Source organism: Scylla paramamosain, unplaced genomic scaffold (assembly GCF_035594125.1).
Source record: "Scylla paramamosain isolate STU-SP2022 unplaced genomic scaffold, ASM3559412v1 Contig1, whole genome shotgun sequence".
Lineage (NCBI taxonomy): Eukaryota > Metazoa > Arthropoda > Malacostraca > Decapoda > Portunidae > Scylla > Scylla paramamosain.
In genome coordinates this window covers 2610628-2632500 of record NW_026973666.1, presented here as the reverse complement: position 1 = coordinate 2632500, position 21873 = coordinate 2610628, and the positions used below count along the sequence as shown (strand labels likewise).

The 21873-nt window shown below is 42.2% G+C and overlaps 3 protein-coding genes across 4 annotated transcripts in view; all 3 read right to left on the bottom strand.

Moving 5' to 3' along the window:
* Window positions 1–4261, bottom strand: part of LOC135095740 (zinc transporter Slc39a7-like) — a 9730-nt gene extending 5469 nt beyond the window's left edge. The window contains exons 1-3 of the mRNA XM_063996800.1: window positions 3324–4261; window positions 505–704; window positions 1–72 (exon numbers count right to left, since the gene is read on the bottom strand). The exon at window positions 1–72 is cut by the window's left edge and continues 4 nt beyond it. Of these exons, the coding sequence (XP_063852870.1) occupies window positions 1–72; window positions 505–704; window positions 3324–4110 (1059 nt within the window). The 5' untranslated portion in view covers window positions 4111–4261. The remainder of the gene's footprint in view (window positions 73–504; window positions 705–3323) is intronic.
* A 4965-nt stretch (window positions 4262–9226) lies between these two features.
* Window positions 9227–14124, bottom strand: LOC135095739 (protein max-like). 2 transcript variants are annotated; one of them, XM_063996798.1, is made up of 4 exons: window positions 13973–14124; window positions 12342–12506; window positions 11850–11973; window positions 9227–11150 (listed from the first exon to the last, which is right to left on the bottom strand). In XM_063996798.1, exons 1-4 carry the CDS (start codon window positions 14009–14011, stop codon window positions 10981–10983), a joined length of 498 nt encoding a protein of 165 aa, XP_063852868.1. In that variant the 5' UTR covers window positions 14012–14124; the 3' UTR covers window positions 9227–10980. The 2 variants fall into 2 exon arrangements, with proteins under 2 accessions (XP_063852868.1, XP_063852869.1); XM_063996799.1 differs by having other exon boundaries at window positions 12348–12506.
* Window positions 14125–19327: 5203 nt separating this feature from the next.
* LOC135095779 (uncharacterized) lies at window positions 19328–21532 on the bottom strand. The gene is made up of 3 exons (XM_063996877.1): window positions 21364–21532; window positions 20829–21084; window positions 19328–20677 (listed from the first exon to the last, which is right to left on the bottom strand). The coding sequence occupies exons 2-3, from the start codon at window positions 21059–21061 to the stop codon at window positions 19864–19866; spliced, it is 1047 nt and encodes a 348-aa protein (XP_063852947.1). The 5' UTR covers window positions 21062–21084; window positions 21364–21532; the 3' UTR covers window positions 19328–19863.
* Window positions 21533–21873: the final 341 nt, after the last annotated feature.

Genomic DNA, 21873 nt, shown 5'->3' with positions numbered 1-21873 from the left:
GCCCTCAGCTAGCAGGGATATACAAGTCCCGGTGAAGGCCCCCACAGCAGTCACCAGCTGCAGCATCATCGCCTGTGACAGAACAAACAAGAAATGAGGGAAAGAATAAAATTTAAAGAGAAATAATACTGTATAACTGAGATAAGTAATGAATAACACTCTCTCTCTCTCTCTCACACACACACACACACACACACACATTCATAATTAATCTTTTCCTAATTTTTCTTTCATTTACAATTGTATTTTCAACACACACACACACACACACACACACACACACACACACACACACACACACACACACACACACACACACACACACACACACACACACACACATGCACATGCACACTAACCTTTTCTCTCTTAGTAATCCAGTCTTTCCTTCCACACACAGTTCAATTTTCAACACACACACACACACACACCCATCTCTCTCTTCTATATCACAATCTCCCACTCCCTTCCTCCAGTCTTCACACCAGTACCCAAGTCTCGCACCTTCTTCCGGCTACACCCAGACTGCAGCAGGATAGCGAAGTCACCAATTTCATGTGGTATCTCGTGCAGAAAGATGGTGAGGGTGGTGACGGTACCCACGCTCTTGCCGGCGAGGAAGGAGGCACCAATTGCCAAGCCGTCCGTGAGGTTGTGGGTGAAATCAGCAGCTAGGTTGAGGTACCCTGCCACTTTCATTTGACCTGTGGGGAAAAGAGGAATGGTGGAAAAGTTTATGTGTTTGTGATGGATGAATGGGGAAAGTTTGCGGTTTGCTATGGGGAGCTGTTTGTGTTTATAGGGGTTTTGGGGAAGGAGAAATAGGGGGGTTTTGAGGGATTGTGGTACAGGAATGGGAAAATTTTGAGGGTTTGTGATGTGAATGGGGAAAGAAAGTTTGAGGTCTGTGATAGAGTAATAGGGAAAGTTTGCGGGTTTGTGATAGAGGAATAGGGAAAGTTTGCGGGTTTGTGATGGAGGAATAGGGAAAGTTTGCGGGTTTGTGATAGAGGAATAGGGGAAGTTTGCGGGTTTGTGATAGAGGAATGAAAAAAGTTTGCGGGTTTGTGATAGAGTAATAGGGAAAGTTTATGGGTTTGTGATAGAGTAATAGGGAAAGTTTGTGGGTTTGTGATAGAGGAATAGGGAAAGTTTGCGGGTTTGTGATAGAGGAATAGGGAAAGTTTGCGGGTTTGTGATAGAGTAATAGGGGAAGTTTGCGGGTTTGTAATAGAGGAATGGGAAAAGTTTGCGGGTTTGTGATAGAGTAATAGGGAAAGTTTGTGGGTTTGTGATAGAGGAATAGGGAAAGTTTGCGGGTTTGTGATAGAGTAATAGGGAAAGTTTGCAGGTTTGTGATAGAGGAATGGGGAAAGTTTGTAGGTTTGTGATAGAGGAATAGGGAAAGTTTGCGGGTTTGTGATAGAGGAATAGGGGAAGTTTGCGGGTTTGTGATAGAGTAATAGGGGAAGTTTGCGGGTTTGTAATAGAGGAATGGGAAAAGTTTGCGGGTTTGTGATAGAGTAATAGGGAAAGTTTGTGGGTTTGTGATAGAGGAATAGGGAAAGTTTGCGGGTTTGTGATAGAGGAATAGGGAAAGTTTGCGGGTTTGTGATAGAGTAATAGGGGAAGTTTGCGGGTTTGTAATAGAGGAATGGGAAAAGTTTGCGGGTTTGTGATAGAGTAATAGGGAAAGTTTGTGGGTTTGTGATAGAGGAATAGGGAAAGTTTGCGGGTTTGTGATAGAGTAATAGGGAAAGTTTGCAGGTTTGTGATAGAGGAATGGGGAAAGTTTGTAGGTTTGTGATAGAGGAATAGGGAAAGTTTGCGGGTTTGTGATAGAGGAATAGGGGAAGTTTGCGGGTTTGTGATAGAGGAATAGGGAAAGTTTGCGGGTTTGTGATGGAGGAATAGGGAAAGTTTGCGGGTTTGTGATAGAGGAATAGGGAAAGTTTGCGGGTTTGTGATGGAGGAATAGGGAAAGTTTGCGGGTTTGTGATAGAGTAATAGGGAAAGTTTGCGGGTTTGTGATAGAGGAATAGGGGAAGTTTGCGGGTTTGTGATAGAGGAATGGGGAAAGTTTGCGGGTTTGTGATAGAGGAATAGGGAAAGTTTGCGGGTTTGTGAGAGTAATAGGGAAAGTTTGCGGGTTTGTGATAGAGTAATGGGGAAAGTTTGCGGGTTTGTGATAGAGGAATAGGGAAAGTTTGTGGGTTTGTGATAGAGGAATAGGGGAAGTTTGCGGGTTTGTGATAGAGTAATAGGGAAAGTTTGCGGGTTTGTGATAGAGGAATAGGGAAAGTTTGCGGGTTTGTGATAGAGTAATAGGGAAAGTTTGCGGGTTTGTATAGGGAATTCTCGGTGTTTGTGGGAGTTTAGGGAAGAAAGAAAGGGGGAAAATTGGAGGTTTTGTATAAGCTGGTGGGAACTTGGTGATGGATCCTTCTGACCTTCCTTTATGGCCTGGCACTTTAATGGTTCTCTTTTTTCACTCTTTTTCACTGCCCCTCTTACATCAAGGAAAAAAGCAAGGAAAAAAAAATAAATAAACAAGGAAAAAAGACACCGATAGTTTAATAGTTTGTGGACGTCTGTGCCACTTAGAAAACGGACCAGAAATAAAATTAGTGAACTTATATCAACAACTTCTTCAGCACCCATTCCTACGTCAATAAATGAAGCACGTTTACAAGTACAGGAACGGCTCGATTATCAGCCAGACAGCACCAGAGACCTTGCCGGATGATACTGAAAGCCGAACAATGTAACTTCACACCCCCCTTACCCCCTCTGACACCAACTAAATAATTACCCATGAAAATGATGACAGTTGCGTGTATCAGTAATAGTAATGATAATAATATGAATAATAGCTACAGTAGTATGACATTTTTTTTTATTTCTTGGGTTCTACATCTGGTTTCTCTAGTGTGTCTGAGTTGGGACGGCACCAAACACAGGCCTTGGATTTGGTGTTTGAGATCTTTTACCCCAAGTGGACGACCTTCCCACCCTCGGACTGTGCCTGGATTTGAACCCCGCGTGACTGAGGACCCTTGACTTCAGAATAACAGGGAAAGATTGAGAAAAAAACGTAACCAAGTCAAAACACACGTGATATACTCTCACACCTCGAAAATTTGGGAGCAACACAACAGCAGACCAGAAAAAGAGACTGACACACACACACACACACATACACACACACAAAAAAAAAAAAAAAAAAAAAAAAAAAAAAAAAAAAAAAGAAAGAAAGAAAGAAAGAGAAAGAAAGAAAGAAAACAAAAAACAGAAAAAAAGGAAAAAAAACGACAAACACTCACCTTCACTCTTCTTATTCCCAGCCTTATTTGCACCACCCTTTTTCTTATCACCCTTCTTCTTGTCACCATCCTTGTCTGCCTTCTTGCCCTTGTCCTCTCCCTTGCTCGCCTCTCCATTCACATCCGAGTGCGAGCCGTGCGAGTGAGAGTGTCCAACTTTGAAAATCCTCACTATCTTCTCCACGACTAGAAAAGCGATGATTCCTCCCAAGACTGATAAACCAATACCCATATCATGTGCGTGGCCGCCCCCTTCTGCATGAGAGTGAGAGTGAGAGTGAGAGTGTGAGTGAGCGCCGTCAGAAGCCTTGGCCATGAGTGCGTGGGGTATGAGGTGCAGGAACGCATCCCCCAGCAGACCCCCGGAGGTAAACGCCAAGAACACCTTTAGTTTTTTCTCATGTTCCTTTCCGTTGCTGACAGGGATGAAGAACAGGATGAGGTAAGGCGCTATGCTGATCCCTAGCGTCGCCACAAGGGCCTCCACCCACACACTGGGCCTAGATGGCAGAGGGGCAGGAGTCGGCGAAGGGTCGTGTAACCTTTCATTAATAACACCATCATTTTCACCTTCCTGGTATGGGGTGTTGGCCTGCTTGCTCCATTTATAAGCTGGGGGTTCCTCATGTGCGTGTCCGTGGGAGTGGCCATGCCCGTGGGAGTGTTCATGTCCGTGGGAGTGTTCATGAGAGTGACCGTGTCCTTGGCCACATACCCCAGGCAGGCAGAACAAGATACACGCTACAAGCACCACAGGAATCACTACTCTGGCTATCACACGCCTCATCTCGGCTCCCTAGGGTGAGGTCAGGCCGGCAGGTGGTGAGGCGGTGTAGTGGGGATGTGGTGGGGTCACGTGGGGGTCAAACAGCTGTGAACAGACGTGGCACTCCCCCCGCCAAACTCAGCGTTCACTCTTGCACCGCCAAACAATCTATTTCATTTGACGTTCTTTATTTTGTGTCTCTATCTCATGTTTGTTTGTTGTTTTTTGTTCAATATATTTTTATGGTTAGTTATTTTGTATTAAAACTCCATGTGCTTTCTGTTTAGTTTTAATAGTTGTAATTTCATGTCATCTTGATTTGATATCGCTTTTCTTATTCTATTCTTCTATTTGCCACTTAAATATTGATTTTTACTAATTCTATTTTTCTGGTTCATTATTCATGCTCAAACCTCCATGTACTTTTAGTTTAGCTAGAAGCACTATAAAACAATAAATAAATAAAAGTACCCTCGTTATAATAATTCCAATTTCCTCTTTTTTATCTGATTTTCTCGTGTGTGCGCTTCAAAATAAGTTGATTAATGCATTGTTTTCAAGTTCATTATTCTTTATTGTTTTTTTTTTTTTTGTGTGTGTGTGGATTTAGAGAGATGGTTGAGCAAAGCTGACGAAACTTGGAAGTATGACGTGTTATGTTGCCAGGTGCGTGATGACTCCTAGAGAGAGAGAGAGAGAGAGAGAGAGAGAGAGAGAGAGAGAGAGAGAGTTGTTTGATAAATTTATAGCGCACAAGGCAGGCGTCTGACTATACATACGATAAAAAAACAGAAGTTTACAGAAGAACAATAGTAGAACAATAATAACAATAATAACAAGAACAAGAACAATAACAATAACAAGAACAATAACAATAACCAAAACAAGTGTAGTTAGAACAGTAACAAAAAAAAATAAAAAAAATAAATAATAAAATAATAATAATAATAATAATAATAATGATAATAATAATAATAATAATAATAATAATAATAATAATATGGAAAATCAATAAAGAAAGAAAGAAAATTATATAAAGAAATAAATATAATAAACAAGGAAATTAAACAAAGAAATAGATAGAGAAATAAAGAAAACAAAAAATAAATAAACATAATAGAATAAAATAGGAATTAATAAAAAATAAACAACAAAATATAAGATTAGTACAACAGTGAAAAACTAGGAATGTTAAAGGTAAAAGGTGACATAAATAGTTGAGCGGTGGTAAAATGAAAGACACTGATTGGTAACAGCCGCCAAACTGTGGGTGTTGGGCTAACATGAGGTGTAGATGGTCGCCTTGCAGCAGGTGTTGCCACACGGCGAGGAGAGGCTGTTCGCGCGGGAGCAGGTCCCACAGCAGGACAGTCCAGGCAGTAGTGGCGCAAGTGATTCGAGTTGGGAGAGTGGCACAGGGGACAGGAGGTGTAGTGAGGCTCGTCTCCCAAGCCAGCCACCTGTCACAGAGGGCGGTAGCAGAGCCGCAGCCGCGCCGACACCACATTATGCCTCCTCACCCATAGCCCCCGACGGCGATACTTGAAGCGATGGTGACGAAAGGCATCATGGTGCTGAATAGTAACACTGGCCGCCCTCTGGTCGCCAGTCCTGTCGGCCGTAGAGAGTAGGGAGGCTGCTCGGATCCTGGTCCTGAGGCACCGGAGGGAGGGGGCAGGGCCAGCGTCGCAGGCAGGCAGGCCAGCGTCGCAGCTTTAGCCAGGCGATCCACTGTGTCGTTGTAAGCTAGCGAGACATGGGAGGGGATCCAAAGAAACCTAATGACCAACAATCGGTCATGAGCCAAGGCCAGGGCCGTCAGGATCCTGTTAACCAGATGACGACAGACTGGGTTTGGCGAAGAAAGGGCATGAAGGGCTGCCTGGGAGTCGCATATGACAACACCGTTGAGGCGTCTTTCACAGAGGAGACTCACAGCATCTAGGATGCCGTGCAACTCACAAAAGGTGGAGCTGGACTGAGCCGGCAGCCGACCTCCAACCCAGCCCTCTGCTGGAGGTGCCGCGTCAGGAGAGAAAACTGCACATCCTGCTGTGCCGTCCGCCTGCACAGACCCATCCTGACCTGCTGCACAGACCCATCCGTGTAGAGGTGGTGTGGCGTGACGATGGTAGCCGAGACCGATGCTATGGCGTCCAGGGCTAGTTGTTTCTGCAGGACGGGAGGGTGAGCCTTGTAGGTGGGAGTGAAGTGGATCATTGGGAGTGGCAGCATCCAGGGTGGAGGTGGAGGGAAAATGTCAGCCACAGGAACATTGATGTCCAAACGTTGCAGCTGAGAGCAAACAGTTTTGATGAGAGCACGGCCACCGGGCTGCAGCCGAGGCAGGCGGGGATGAGGCTGAAGGAAGGTCCTGATGACTTGCGAATAGTGCCAGGAGAGATGGGGGAAATGGAGGCACTTGACGGTGAAATAGGTGACATTTGCGGTGCCCGGACAACTGAACCAGTGACAACTGAACCAGTGACAATTGGACCAGTGACAATTGGACCAGTGGACAACTGAGCCAGTGGACAACTGAACCAGTGGACAACTGAACCAGTGGACAACTGAACCAGTGAACCACTGAACCAGTGACAACTGAACCAGTGGACAACTAAACCAGTGACAACTGAACCAGTGACAATTGAACCAGTGACAACTGAACCAGTGACAACTGAACCAGTGACAATTGAACCAGTGTCAAAAAATGTTATCTGTTTGCTACGGCATCATGGTCGTCAGTCTGTACCCAGCTTTCACAACATTCACTGTCACTATTCTACAACATGTCTCTTCAGTTTGGGAGCACAGAACGAGGAAAATCACTCCTTTTATATGGTGGACATGAATACGTTGAGAGGAGCAGAGAACCTTGGATGACTCAAGGAATCTCCTACTGGCGATGTCGTCATTATCGCAAACATAAATGCAGCGGTAGTATGCAAACAGAAGGGGACAGTGTGACCAAGGAGCCCGGCGTTCATACTCATTCTGGAGATCCAGTAACTGCCCAGGTACAGCAGGTAGTGAGTACATTGCACTCATTTGCCGAAGATTCGTCGGACAGTGTGAGAAACTGTGTTGCAAATTCTGTAACTTCTGCTACCTGTGACGTCATGCAACGGCTGCCAAGTAAATCGTCATTGGAACGATCAGTAAGAAGAAAACGTCAGCGCACCGACAATGCACGTGAAATTCCCCACACCAGAAACTTTGATATTCCTCCAGAGTATCAAGAAATAATTCTGCATGATTCTGGAGTGGATGATGTTGACCGCATAATCTGCATGGGTGATATCAACATTGTCACTAATCTCAGTGGCAACAGTAAGCTTTGGATGTGCGATGGTACATTTGAAACTACACCCATTTTGTTCTATCAACTTTATACCATACACGCCAAAGTCGGCAGCAACTACCCTCCATGTATTTACTTTCTTCTTCCTAACAAAGCCCAAGCCACGTACGAAAGGATGATTGACATACTTCTCTCGGTTATGCCTGGTCTACAGCCTGAAAAAGTCCTCACAGATTTTGAAACTGCGGCCATCAACGCCTTTAGAAAAAAAATTCCCCTCCGCCTCCACCTCCGGCTGTTTTTTTCATCTCAGTCAGTGCGTCATACGAAAAATTGCCAGTGTTGGTCTAAAGGCTAGATATGAAAATGACAGAGACTTTTCAGTGCTCATGAAGTGTCTACCGGCTTTGGCATTTGTGCCTGAAGATGATGTCATAACAGTTTTTGAAGAACTTGTCCTTACCCTTCCTCAGGAGCCAGAAGTCGAAGAAGTGGTGGCATATTTTGAGTCCAATTACATTCGAGGCATGCAAATTGGTGGACGTCGAAGGGATCCCCGTTTCCCTATCAAACTTTGGAACCACTTCGAGGACGCAGAAGAATGTGCTCCAAAAACCACAAATTGTTGTGAAGGGTTCCACAATGCCCTGAAATCAGTGTACATGTGTGCGCACCCAACCATGTGGAAGTTTCTGAAGGGCATCGCTCGGGACATCGCTGTCCAGCGTCTAGTGCACCAGAATGCGTTAGTACATCGGCGCGATGCACCCACTAACAAGTACATCAAACTCGCGCAGCGACTCGCCACTAAAATTAAGATGTATAGAGCTGAAGTAGATAAGCTCCTGTATTTGCGAGCAGTAGCTAATATGCAGGTCGTGTAAATAGGGGACACTGTAGTGCACTATATGTGATTATATCAGTTGGTTTATATTTTTACTACATGAATGATTCTAAAAACTACTGAACCATAGTATCGCCACTAGTTCATGATGCATAGGTAAATCTTTCTTAATGAATGAATTTTAATATGCTTTTGTTACCATTTTTTTCTGGTTTCATTGTCACTTGTCGACTGGTGCAGTTTTTACTGGTTCAATTGCCCACTGGTTCAGTCGACCACAGGTTCAGTTGTCACTGGTTCAATTGCCCACTGGTTCAGTCGTCCACTGGTTCAGTCGTCCACAGGTTCAGTTGTCACTGGTTCAATTGTCCACTGGTTCAGTCGTCCACTTGTTCAGTTGTCACTGGTTCAGTTGTCACTGGTTCAGTTGTCACTGGTTCAGTTGTCCTAGAACCGACATTTGCATGGATCCTTTCAATTAGTGGCGAGAGGTCAAGCTCATGCAGCATGTTGACTATCCTGGTGGACATGGGACAGCCTAACATGAGTCTCATGACTGTTCTGGAATTTTTCCAGAGGCTCCAGTGTAGATTTGGGCAGCTGCACAAGCGCAGGGGAGAGATAGTCAACGACTGATCGAATGTAGGCAGTGTAAATCGTCCTGGCCACGGGGAGGGAGACACCAGTAGCGTTATTAAGGAGCCACCGAAGAGGAGTTCAATTAGGAATGAATGATGTAATGCATTAGTTCAACCCAGGGTGATTAATTAATAAGTCACGTGGTTCTTTTCCTATTTTTTCCTGCTCCAGCCCCTGCAATGTTGGGGATGTGGCGGGAAAGGGGAGTTTTCGGGTGGGGAAAGGTAAAATAGGGCCAGACTGCCTTAAAAAAAAAAAAAAAAAAAGTATTGGTAACATCTTGCAGCAGTTGAAGGCAGGACCAAGAGATGGCCACTACAATTACAGAAAGGTTTCCGAGCAAGACTCTTCACAAACATCAATATCATTTATTTGCGTTCATTAATACTGTACAGAAATATATAGATCTATCTGGAAGTGTGTGAAATTAATGAGGAAAAAAGAATAATAATAATAATAAAAATACGAAAATGTTGAGGAATAAAGAAAATGGGCAAAGGTTTGTTGCTTCATTAATATTCACACACGACTGCTTCCTGCTCCTATTTTTGTTTATTGTTGTTTACATAACTCATCCACCATCACCATTGACCACATGTTTTCATTTAATTATTAACTTCATATTTTTCATTAATTATTGTTCATTTCACATCTTCATTTCAAATATATATCCTTCAAGTTTTCAAAAGTAAAATAAAAAAATAAAAAAATAAATTAGGTATGTACAATAATTTTTTTTTTGAGTACGATGATTTTTCAAAGTACCAAAATATATAAAAAACCTTAAAGTTATGACAGGTTTTATTTTTAAGTATACTAAATTTTCAATGTAAATTCAAATACAATAATTAAGAAGAAAAGGGCCAATGAGATAAAGGCAAACATGAATGGTGAATGGTGATTGGCTTCCCTTCGTGCTCTGATTGGTTCAACGTGGACCAATGCAAACCATGGAAAGCTTTACAGCATTTTAAATTGTGTTTCAAAAAAATTAATTTACAACTGTCTATCATTGGGAATGGAAGGAAGGGGGAAGAGAGGGACACAGTATATAAAAAGTAATAATGACTATAACAATGGAAAAAAAAGTAAAGATAAAAATAGAAAAAAAATAACATATAGTGAATGAGAGAGAGAGAGAGAGAGAGAGAGAGAGAGAGAGAGAGAGAGAGAGAGAGAGAGAGAGAGAGAGAGAGAGAGAGAGAGAGAGAGAGAGAGAGAGAGATAAACACAAGACTATAAAACGGAAAATAGTAAAAACTGCACTAAAAATAAAATAATAAAATAAACAAAGAACGAAAGAAAGAAACAAAAGTCAAAAGAAAAGAAGAAAGAATTAAAAAGAAAAAAAAAAAATCAAACAACTTGGGCTAATTACCCTGAAGGAAGCCAATAGCAGCATTCCTTCAACCCTCAGTATTTATAACAAACAGCAGAGGTGATTTGTACATAAAACCCAAACGCACAATGAAAAAATACTCCTGCCTGCACCGACACCCACACAGGAGACACTGGGGAGCTACAGAGATCCCCCCATTTTGTAGTCACCCGAGAACTGAAGCATCCTCTTGTCTGAAGGTTCTCCCACGTATTGAAAAAGTCCTCTTGGTTTTTCCCTTCAAAACCTTGCACAGTAAGAGAGAGAGAGAGAGAGAGAGAGAGAGAGAGAGAGAGAGAGAGAGAGAGAGAGAGAGAGAGAGAGAGAGAGAGAGAGAGAGAGAGAGAGAGAGAGAGAGAGAGAGAGAGAGAGAGAGAGAGAGAGAGAGAGAGAGAGAGAGAGAGAGAGAGTTAAGTCAGGTAAAGTTTGATTTAGTCATGTTTGGTTAGGTTAGGTTAGGTTAGGTTAGGTAAAGCTGAAAGGTTATGCTGAATAAAAGGTGACAGTTTAAATTAGCTATAAAAAAAGTTTAGGTTATGTTAAGTTAAATTAAATGAAGTCGAGACAAGATACATTAAAGAAAACAAAAAGAGAGAAAGAAAACCGATAAAAGAAACACAAAAACGCGTGACGGAGATGAGGGCAAGAGAAGAAAGGTCAGGTGAAGTAAGGTCGCAGGAGGTGAGGTCGGCCAGGCAAGGTGACACCACACACAAGACCCAGGGTAGGTTAAGTCTTGAGTTTCTTGCGACACACACTGTTGGAAGCCTCTGAATCTGAGGTCTCGGAGCCTGACCCATCGAACTCCCCCAGTGACCCGGCTTTGGAAGTCAGGAGGGCACTGTTGGAGGTCATGGCTGCAAAGTTCCCTGTGTATTTGGTCTTCTCGAGCGAGCGGACTAGAGAGAGAGAGAGAGAGAGAGAGAGAGAGAGAGAGAGAGAGAGAGAGAGAGAGAGAGAGAGAGAGAGAGAGAGAGAGAGAGAGAGAGAGAGAGAGAGAGAGAGAGAGAGAGAGAGAGAGAGAGAGAGAGAGAGAGAGAGAGAGAATCAATTAGTTAAGGTATTGTTGTCTGATGTCTTGTTTTTAATGGAAATAGGAAAGAGAGAGAAGGAAGAAGAGAGGGAAGGAAGGAAGAAGGGCATAGGAGAGAGAGAGAGAGAGAGAGAGAGAGAGAGAGAGAGAGAGAGAGAGAGAGAGAGAGAGAGAGAGAGAGAGAGAGAGAGAGAGAGAGAGAGAGAGAGAGAGAGAGAGAGAGAGAGAGTTGGTGATGTTTGGTTTGTGTGGTATGATTGAATTATTCTTGCTTTCTCTCTCTCTCTCTCTCTCTCTCTCATTCACTTGCAAAATACTTTAAAAACTACTATATCTACTAATACTTCTATTTCCCCTTGTAAACTTTTCTCTACTACTACTACTACTACTTGTAAACCATTCTTAAAACTACTACTACTACTACTACTACTATTAATCTGAAATCTTATGAACAATACCTCAATATCTTTTATACTACTACTACAAAATTGCCTTATAAACATCACTACTACTACTACTACTACTACTACTACTACTACTACCACCAACACTCATTTGTTCTTACTTTGGTTTTCGAGGAGGTTGTTCTGCTTCTTAAGGTCGTCAATATCTTGCTGATGTGCGGAGTTCTTACGACGCATAAACTCGATATAATCAGCTGCTTTTTTCAGGATCTGTGCCCGGCTTGCCTGTGGGGAGGGGAGATGGGTGAGGCTATGCGTGTTAGTGTACATGTGTGCGTGTGTGAATTCAGTTTGTGGTCAATGAGCTTTAGGTTAAGGTTAGGTTATCTGTTTTATATAAGTTACTGTTTGTTTGTCTATTTATCCAGTCCTTTCTTTATTTGCTAAACACTCCATGCCTCTTGTTTAATTTACTCTAATACCTTCAGTCCTTAACCTAAACTCCATCTTATTCTGTAACTCATCTTGCACTTTATTCTCTAACACCTTAAACTCCTTATTCTTCTTCCACTTCAATCTTTAACACCTTAACCTAACTCCTTATTCTATCTATCCTTACATATATTCAGCAACACTTCTCCTCCTCCTCTTACACTCACTTTCTCCCCCTGCAAGGATGGAACTGAATCCCGCAAGGAGCAGAAAGAGTCTTTAATGTGGTCCCGTCGCTTCCTCTCCAGCGCGTTGTGGTGGGCTCGCTTCTCTGCCTGTGACGCGAACTGGAAGTCTCCCCGTGCTGTGCCCAGCGATTCGTCATCCTGTTGGGGGAGTGGGTAGGTTAGTGGGGTGTCTATGTTCACTGCGGTGGTCTGTGTTTGTGTGGGTGTTTTTGTTAGGGGTGTTTTTTTGGGTCTGTTCGTGTGTTTTGAGTGTGGTTTGCATGTTTTTATTGGTTTTGGTGTTTTGGTGTTTTGGTGTGTGTGTGTGTGTGTGTGTTTGTGTGTGTGCTTTAGGGTCTGTGGTATGTTTTGGTAGTGTTTGTGTGTGTTTTGGCGGTGTCTTGCTGGTGTTTGTGTGTGTTTGTGTGTGTTTTGGTAGTGTTTGTGTGTGTTTTGGCAGTGTTTTGTTGGTGTTTGTGTGTTTTGGGTGTGGTGGAAAATTTAAGTGTGTTTTAGGTGTGTGTGTGTGTGTGTGTGTGTGTGTGTGTGTGTGTGTGTGTGTGTGTGTGTGTGTGTGTGTGTGTGTGTGTATGTTGGTATGTTAAAGGGTGTTTGGTTCTGTTTTACGTGTTTCATGCCTAATTCAACCTAATCTAACAATACATCCTTAAACTTAACCTTTAACTCTAAGCCTAACTAAACCAAGCATTTTACCCCCTTAACCACTAAACCTTACCTAAGTTAACATTTCAAACCTTACCCAATATTTAACTGATAAACTTAACCTAAACCTTTGCCCTTTAAATTAACCTAACCTAACCTGAACCTAACCCAACTTTGCTTCTAAAACCGCACTTAAATCTAAACCTTAAATTTACCCTAAGCTTAGGCACCTTGACCCCTAAACCTAACAGAGCATTATATCTTTGAACCTAACCTAACCTAACTTAACCTATCTAAACCTATCTAAGAGTTATATTATCACAATCCAAGCTACTTTAACCTTACCGCATTGATTACCGCTAAATTTAAGCAAACTTGAGAAAACCCTGATGATTCAATGAAAGAAATACAAATAAATAAGAAATAATACGAACCAAGGTAGAAATTTCTCTCCGTCTCCGCAAAGACTGCTTCGTATTTGCCAATAATCCACACCTAACAAAATCCCTCTATCTTATCAAATACTAGGAATAAATGAGAGAAACAACTCAGTATGAATCCCACTGACGCGTTTGTGTCGTCTAATATCTAAAAACGGAGACGAAACACAAGGAAAACTGCAAATAACCCACACGCATACACTGAAAATTACATACGACAACCACCATCACTACCTCTGCTTATTTACATTCTGCTAGCACGTATAAATGGAGCAAACACTTCAATACCAACCCCAGAGACGCATTGCTATCACCTACTACCTAAAAACATCAACAAAACACAAGGAAAATGGCAGAAAACACAAAAAACACAAGACTACCACCACCACCGCCACCTCGTTTGTTTACATTCTGGGCAGGTTGACACGCTTCCTCATTTCCCCTTCAAAACACTGCTTTCCCTTAACACTTGGCGCTAATTGGCACGCAGGTGGGCAGATTAGGTCATGTTCTCACACTCACGTCGCTCTCAATGTCGATATCCCGTTCCTCATCGCTCATTTTCAGTGTTCATTCCAGACAGTCGTACACACGTCTCAGGAAATCAATATGGCGGCTTTGTCTCCCCCTCTCCCTCTCCCGGCCTCTCTCCCTACCTCCCTCTCTCTTTCTCTCCCTTGATCCTGCCTCCCTCTCACTCCACATGACTCCCACGAGCTTCCTCTCTCTCTCTCTCTCTCTCTCTCTCTCTCTCTCTCTCTCTCTCTCTCTTGTATATATATATATATATATATATATATATATATATATATATATATATATATATATATATATATATATATATATATATATATATATATATATATATATATATGAGAAAAAAAATATATAACATGAAAAAAGAAAAATGCAAGTTATCTTTATTTGAATGGTTGTGTTTCTGTATTTATTATGATATAAGTTTTGAGCTTGTATCACGGAGGATAGTTCCGTATTCTCTCTCTCTCTCTCTCTCTCTCTCTCTCTCTCTCTCTCTCTCTCTCTCTCTCATTAACTCAAAATATCCACATAATAGAGAAATAAGAAAATCACCATAAAGAGTACATAAGAAGCCATCAATGAATCCATAAACTAGTGATTAGAAAATATACACATAAATAAAATAACAGATACTGAAGTAATTAATGGAATAAAACATAAAACAAAAGACAGTTCCACAAACGAGATAAAAGGAGAAACTGACGCAGACAGTATATAAATTCGAAATTCCAAGTATGTTACCAGAAAAATCAGTCTGGCGAAATTAAGTAAAATCTATTGAAGAAATAACATGATAAACATAGGTAGTCCCGTAAAAACTAAATAAATGAATAAAATAAACGGAAAGTCCTGCAGTTGACATTGGACATTTTAATTCTCAGTTTTAGCGCCAAGTGACAGCAAGCGTGGGGAAGTGTAAACATACTTATTTTTTTGCTTTTGCGAGTCAAATATACTTCCCCTTTAGTGTTTATAACGTACTGAGCCTTACTGTGATAACGTGACGCTGTGTAACAAAGGACATGGTGAGTAAATAAGTAATAAAGTAGAAAACTCGAAATAAGATCAGCTGAGGAGGAAGTGAAGTAACAGATTTGTGAAAATTTCCCGGCGTTTTGATGTTTTCCACTTAACGAAGCTATTGTTTACCTCCTGTGGTGTTGGCAGTGTGCTGGGACGTCTCTGACATTATAAGACTGCGTAGGATCAAGCATAGCTAAAATATGAGGAAGGAAACAGAAAACTTGAGAGTAAGAAAGGGAAGACGAATATAAGACATTTGTAGCATCATGAGGCAGTGTTTTGTTCAAGGTTGTTTGTCTTGCGCCATAACCTTCGAGTGGTAGAGAGAGAGAGGTGAGTGTGAGGGGAATATTATTTAAGTTAGCTTGACTGGGACAGGTGGTGTGGTGTGAGGGGACAGGGGACAGGGGATAGTTGTAGTGCAAGAGAACAGCTGGGTAATTCAATTGTTTCCCTGACAGCTAGTGTGGTGGGTGTGGTGAGAGAGGACAGCTGGTGGGATGGTGTGGTAAACTGCTGGCATGACGTTCTTGACAAGCTGCCTCAACCCAGCCTGCCACAGAGCACTGGTTATTGCCAAACTAAGGTCTGCAGGGATACACAGTGTCTGGCCAGTGGTGGGCTGACTGGCTAGCATGGCGGGGACAGCACTACTGCAGCGGTTGGTGAGTAGTCAATATGTAACTTTCTGTAGCATAGTTGAAGGATTTTTTGCGTTTTGCTTTTTTTTGACATTGCGATTACGTGCTTTGGGAATTTCCGCCAGTATTTGCGTTGCGATGCTTCCCTTGGGCACCTCTGCTTTGGGATAAATTTGCCATGAAAGGGCCTTGTCGGAGATCACACCTGCGACTAGAAAAACAAGGCAGTATTTCAAATTGCGATTCCACCAAGGTATTATTTTAGCAGGAAGCGGTGTGCTGCTTTGTTGTTTAGGGCACGTATGTTCCAACCAGTTCAACACAGGGATGTACGTTAGCTTGCGACTGTGCGGCACGCAACAGGTGACAACAAGCTGTCCGTAGACCGTGACGCGTGTGACAAATGTAGCTTGTTGCCTCGTGTTGCCTGCCTTCCTGCCACTCGCGACAAGATGACCTGGCCTCGAGAAAGACTGGAATTTATATGACAATGTAGAATACGCGTGAATATGTGTAGGGATGTGGAGTCCGCTTTTAGAAATCCAATTCAGACTCCAGGAAGCTTAAGGTTGCAAATCTAACTCTGACTTGCTCCTCTCCCTATTTAGAAAAGAAAGAGAGAAAGAAAACCATGTCAAATCAGTATCAGAAATCAGAAAGTGTCAGACTCTTTGTCCCCTTGACTCTTGACTCCACATCCCAGGTTCTGCGGGATAAACACTTGGAAGAATACAAGAATAACCTGGCTGAACAAAATGCAGAGCGGGGATTAGCAAAGAAATCTGATCGTGACGTAGCGACAGGGAAAAGGAAGATCAAGAATTTGGTTACGTACACCCAAGAAAAAATCAGGATCATCTCCCAAGAAAGGAAGTAAATGTTTTGCCAGCCATTTCTGCTTCAGTTCCTCCCAGACATGAAGAAACCAAGTCCCGGATACTGCTTCATATCAAGTTGAGTCTCAGTGTGATCAGGTGAGCAATTATTGTTATTATTACTATTACTACTACTACTACTACTACTACTACTACTACTACTACTACTACTACTACTACTACTACTACTACTACTACTACTACTACTACTACTACTACTACTACTACTACTACTACACCGCGGCTTTGTTTTTAAACAGCCTTTTCATTAGCTACTCCGAAAAGCTTTCCAGTTCCATACCAGTCTCTTATTCAAGTTGCGCGCAGTTATCACAAGAAAAATATGTACCATGTAGAGAAAATCACGCGCAATTTGGATAGGAGAGTGGTAAGAAAGTGGGAAGATTTTAGAGAGAACTAATGGAAAAAGGTGTTTGAAGGCAGAACCGCGGTACATTATTATTATTATTATTATTATTATTATTATTATTATTATTATTATTATTATTATTTACTTATTTATTTATTTATTTATTTATCTATTTTTTAATGTATTTATTTTCCAAGTTTGCCTGCAAGGTATGATCTAACAAAGTGAGAGCTTGGGCTAGTAGTCTTGTGTGGGAGGGTACGAATGTTTCTTGGTTTAGGAGTGATTTCAATGCATTACTTTATGCGAACTGGAGGAGCAATGAAAAATAGCAACAGCATACAGAAGGAGAAAAGTGTGAATTTGGGCTGCTTGTGTTGTGTGGGAGGGTATGATGAATGTTTGCCGGGGTGGTAGTGGCTCCAAACTGACCAACTGCTTTCCATTTACTCTGTGACTTGTTGGGAGTGGCAAGTACTGGGATCTTTTCCATTTATTTATTTATTTATTTGATTTATATTTGTTTGTTTATGGCTAGCTTCCTTACACACACACACACACACACACACACACACACACACACACACACACACACACACACACACACACACACACACACACACACACACACACACACACACACACGTGAATAAATAAAGTATTGTGTTTATTGCAGGCAGAGGAACAGTGTAGAGTTATTGAAAGAGATTTTTTATTTATATCTTTTATTTTATATTTTATTTTTTATTATGTAGGAGGGGCACCGGCCAAGGGCAACTAAAAAAAAAAAGAACACTGAGATGCCGGTCTCTGAAAAGTGTCCAAAGCGGTAGTCAAAAATTGAAGGATAAGTGTCTTGAGACCTCCCTCTTGAAGGAATTCATGTCACAGGAAGGTGGAAATACAGAAGCAGGCAGGGAGTTCCAGATGGTGACAAGAGAGGATCTTTGTTGCTGTTTCTTCTTCAGAGAATGACATCGTTTCCATTCTTTAAGTAAGTAAAAGTTTTATGAGGTATTGTAGGTTTTATTTTATGAAAGTTTCGAAGAAGAAAATCTTTTCCCTTTTGTTTCCCCTTCTAATATACTTCACAGAACATGATCTTTACCTTCTCTCATCCAGGCTACATCACTGTTTAATTAATGAAGAGTTTTTCAGTATGTATTTTCATCTTTCTTCTTCCCCAAGTATAATCTGGTCACTTACAGAAGAAAATCATTGCATTATTATTATTATTATTTATTTATTTTTTTTAAACTTATTCTTAACTTTTACAGCTTTACAGGCGGTGTCTTTCTGGCTTAACTACTTCATCTAAGCATACTTTGCCTTGCTTGGTCGTATCTTACCTGACTTTATTTTACCGTATCTAATCCCATCCAACCTTACTTAAGTCAGTATGTTACCTTATGATGCCATACCTTACCTAATGCAACTCAGCCTCACCTAAACTTTATCAGTCAGTTCATAGTCAACCCTAACTGTTCTAACTCTTTTAAGATCACGGAACATTCCCACCTGTGTAATTCTGTCATTCACTTCCGTCTGTCACGCTTATCATTCAGCTTAACAACACTTATTGTTCTTGACAGACTCCCACGCCACGCCACGGATGGAATACTTGTGTGAAGCATGCTACTCAGCGACGTGTGTCTTGCGTGTTTATGTCCCACATTACTGCTCATGAAGGAGCTTCTTAGGAGGTAAGAAGACTGTGGGAGGGAGTTTTGTTCTGTTGTTGTTGTTGTTGTTGTTGTTGTTGTTGTTGTTGTTGTTGTTGTTGCTGGGATCATATCTTGTTCTTATGTTTATGTTACTTGTGCTGCTGCTGCGGCCCCCCTCCCTCCTCTCTCTCTCTCTCTCTCTCTCTCTCTCTCTCTCTCTCTCTCTCTCTCTCTCTCTCTCTCTCTCTCTCTCTCTCTCTCTCTCTCTCTCTCTCTCTCTCTCTCTCTCTCTCTCTCTCTCTCTCTCTGTTGCTTATTCTATCTCTTGGAGGGTCGAAGATGACCGTACACCAACTCAGCCTTTGGTGACACCTGTAGTGTTTACCAAGCATCTTGGTACAGTCACGAGGAACAGGTAGCTCAGGCAGTGGCCGAGATGCTACGCTGATCGTCCTCACTCCCACAGTCCATAGTTACCTACCATTCCGCTTCTCGTCGCGCACTGTCACTATTGCAGAACTTCACGCTGGTTTCTGATTGATCAGCAAAGGCTCAAGGAAGATCAGCAGTGATTTAGAAGCCTATACCCCATGATCCTTCCACTTCTCCCGAATATGCATTATAATTCACTAGTTTGTCATCAGAGAGAGAGAGAGAGAGAGAGAGAGAGAGAGAGAGAGAGAGAGAGAGAGAGAGAGAGAGAGAGAGAGAGAGAGAGAGATAAATTGATTCTTTATTTCAATATACTATAAATGTATTAATAAATACATACCTTACCTAACCAATATAATATAAACGTATCAATAAATACATAAATGATTAATAAATACTACATAGTCGTCAATAGAGTTGTTTGTTATATTGTCCACTGCAAATAGTTGCTAAACAAGTCCACAGATTCAACTCTTGGTCATACGTGTACTGTCAGTGTTGTAGCGATTGTGGTGGCGTTAAAAATGTCATTATATATAATTATACAACAACAAAGATGGTGATGATATTGATTAGTAAACGGGCCTATGCTGATTAGCATTCCTCTTCCTAGTAACTCTTGTTCTCTTGCATCAATCAATCTCTCTGGTATCGTAAAACTACAGTTATTTTTGAGATGCTCACAAATATGTGTTCTTGTGTTGGTAAAAAGAGAACGTAAAAGCAGAAGAAAGTAAGGAAAGCTGCAAGAAGCCAGCAGACCTGTACGTGGCAGTCCCACCATAAAACCTACTCATGTCCACTTATCGTCCACATTCTTAATTTTTTTTTAAATATTTTTTTTTTAAGTTTCGTAGATGTAGACTTCTTAGCTTTGTACATAGCGACCCAGCATGGGACAGATGTTTGTGTTGTACCGCAGGGAAGGCAAGGAGAGGCCCCAGTTGCCCCACGACAAGAGTCTTCCTATGAGACTGTCCTGCGAGATATGCATAGTGAAGCTCCTTCCTCCTTCCTTGTCTTCTGGTCCCTGTGTGTCATCCTGGTCTAGTGTCTTCCCTTCTGCTTCTTCCTTATTATGTTCCTGCGTTTGTTTCCTCAGTACCTCCCTTCCTTCATGCATGTACACCCCATCCCCATTCACATCCTCTTGCTCTACACCATTTATAGTCACCTTAAATCTACTGTTTCCTTTTTTGCTTTGCTCATTCCTAACTTCCCTACTACGAAGATCATTCCTGCGGCCATCCTTACCCAGATTTGCATCCACGTCCAGGTCACTCCTTTCCCCATTTTCCTCCACTAAATCGTCCCTGTTCCTAAGAAAGAAGGGAGGAAAGATGTCAATGTTGTCATTCTGTTCTACTGACACATCGTTAGAAGTGTCAATAGTGATGATGTTAGTGATGTTAGTTGCTCCGCCACCGCTAGTACCATTACTAGTTATTTGATTCATAACCTCCGGGCAGAGGTTAGACACACACGCATAGAATAGAAATTGTGTTAGGAGAGCCAGGCCAGCGATGGACAGAGCGGTGAAGATGTTGAGGCAAATGATGCTGCTGTCTATGTATCCTGTGATGGCTATGCAAGACTGGTCAGTGCCCTTGCGCTTGGGGTATTCTGACGGCAAGGGGTAGTAGTCTCCGCCGTCGTTGTGGTGAGGTTTGTTGTAGCCGCTCCTGTTGGGGAGAGAAAGAGGAGGTGTTGTGGTGTGTTTGATTTGTGTTACTTTATAAAGCGGTAGTGGTGTTGTTATTGCTGTATCGTTATTATTAGTACCTTCGCCTCCACCACCAGTACTACTTCCACCTCACGCTCTCCCACACTCACCTTGCTTGGGGCAGCTCCTCTCCCAGCTGCTGGAACAAGAACTCCACCACATCATCAAACACATAGGACTCCAGGTCGCCCAACATCCCGTGCAGGAGGTGGCCGTGGCGGGCGTGGGTGGTGGTGCGGGCGTCAGGGAAACCGTGATCCATAGATGTTGGCATGGGGATGCTCTCTGCCACGCCCATTATCACTGTCATCATCACTATAATCATAATTTCTGTTGCCGCCATTTTCGTGTCTTGTTTTGTTGTTTCTGTAATGATAATGTATTTTATGTTTTTGTGTTATTTATTATATTTATTTTGCACTATGTGTGTGTATAAAATTATAGTGTGTGTGTGTGTTTATGAAAACGACTCAGCATCGAAATTAAGATACGTACTTCTAGAGCATGTGTATGCGAGGTGTGAGTATATGTGCCTGGAAGTGTGTGTGTGTGTGTGTGTGTGTGTGTGTGTGTGTGTGTGTGTGTGTGTGTGTGTGTGTGTGTGTGTGTGTGTGTGTGTGTGCGCGCGCGCGTGTAAATAAATACCTTGGTTGGATTTGGATGTGTACTTGTATGTGAATAGAAGCCGCGAGTCTTGGCCACAAACTGAATCAACCAATGCAAAAAGACCGAGATAAAGGAACTGCAGATACTGGAGGAAGCTGTCAAAACACTTGTCACTGTCACCTACACCGCGGTGTTTGTGGTGCGAGCGCATTTGGTGGTGTCTATATATAGTCTAGTACTTGAAAATAGGAGAGAAGTGGGCGGGGAACGATGAGTTAACAGAAGCATGGAGCGTGAAGGGAGGCGTGTTTGTGTTGCGAGAGATTGGCGGTGAATGGTGGAAGTTGCACGGGAAATTGTAGAGGAGGGAGGGAAAGAGGTGGAGGAAGGAGGGAAGGAATGATTGGAATGTAAGGGTAGAATTTTAATGTGAAAAATTGGATGGAAAGAAGAAGTGGAAGGAAGTGAAAATGTAAGGTGTGATTGAGGGAGGGAAGGAAGACTTAAGTGAAGGATGGTGGGAAGAAGGAAGAAAGATGATAAAAGAGG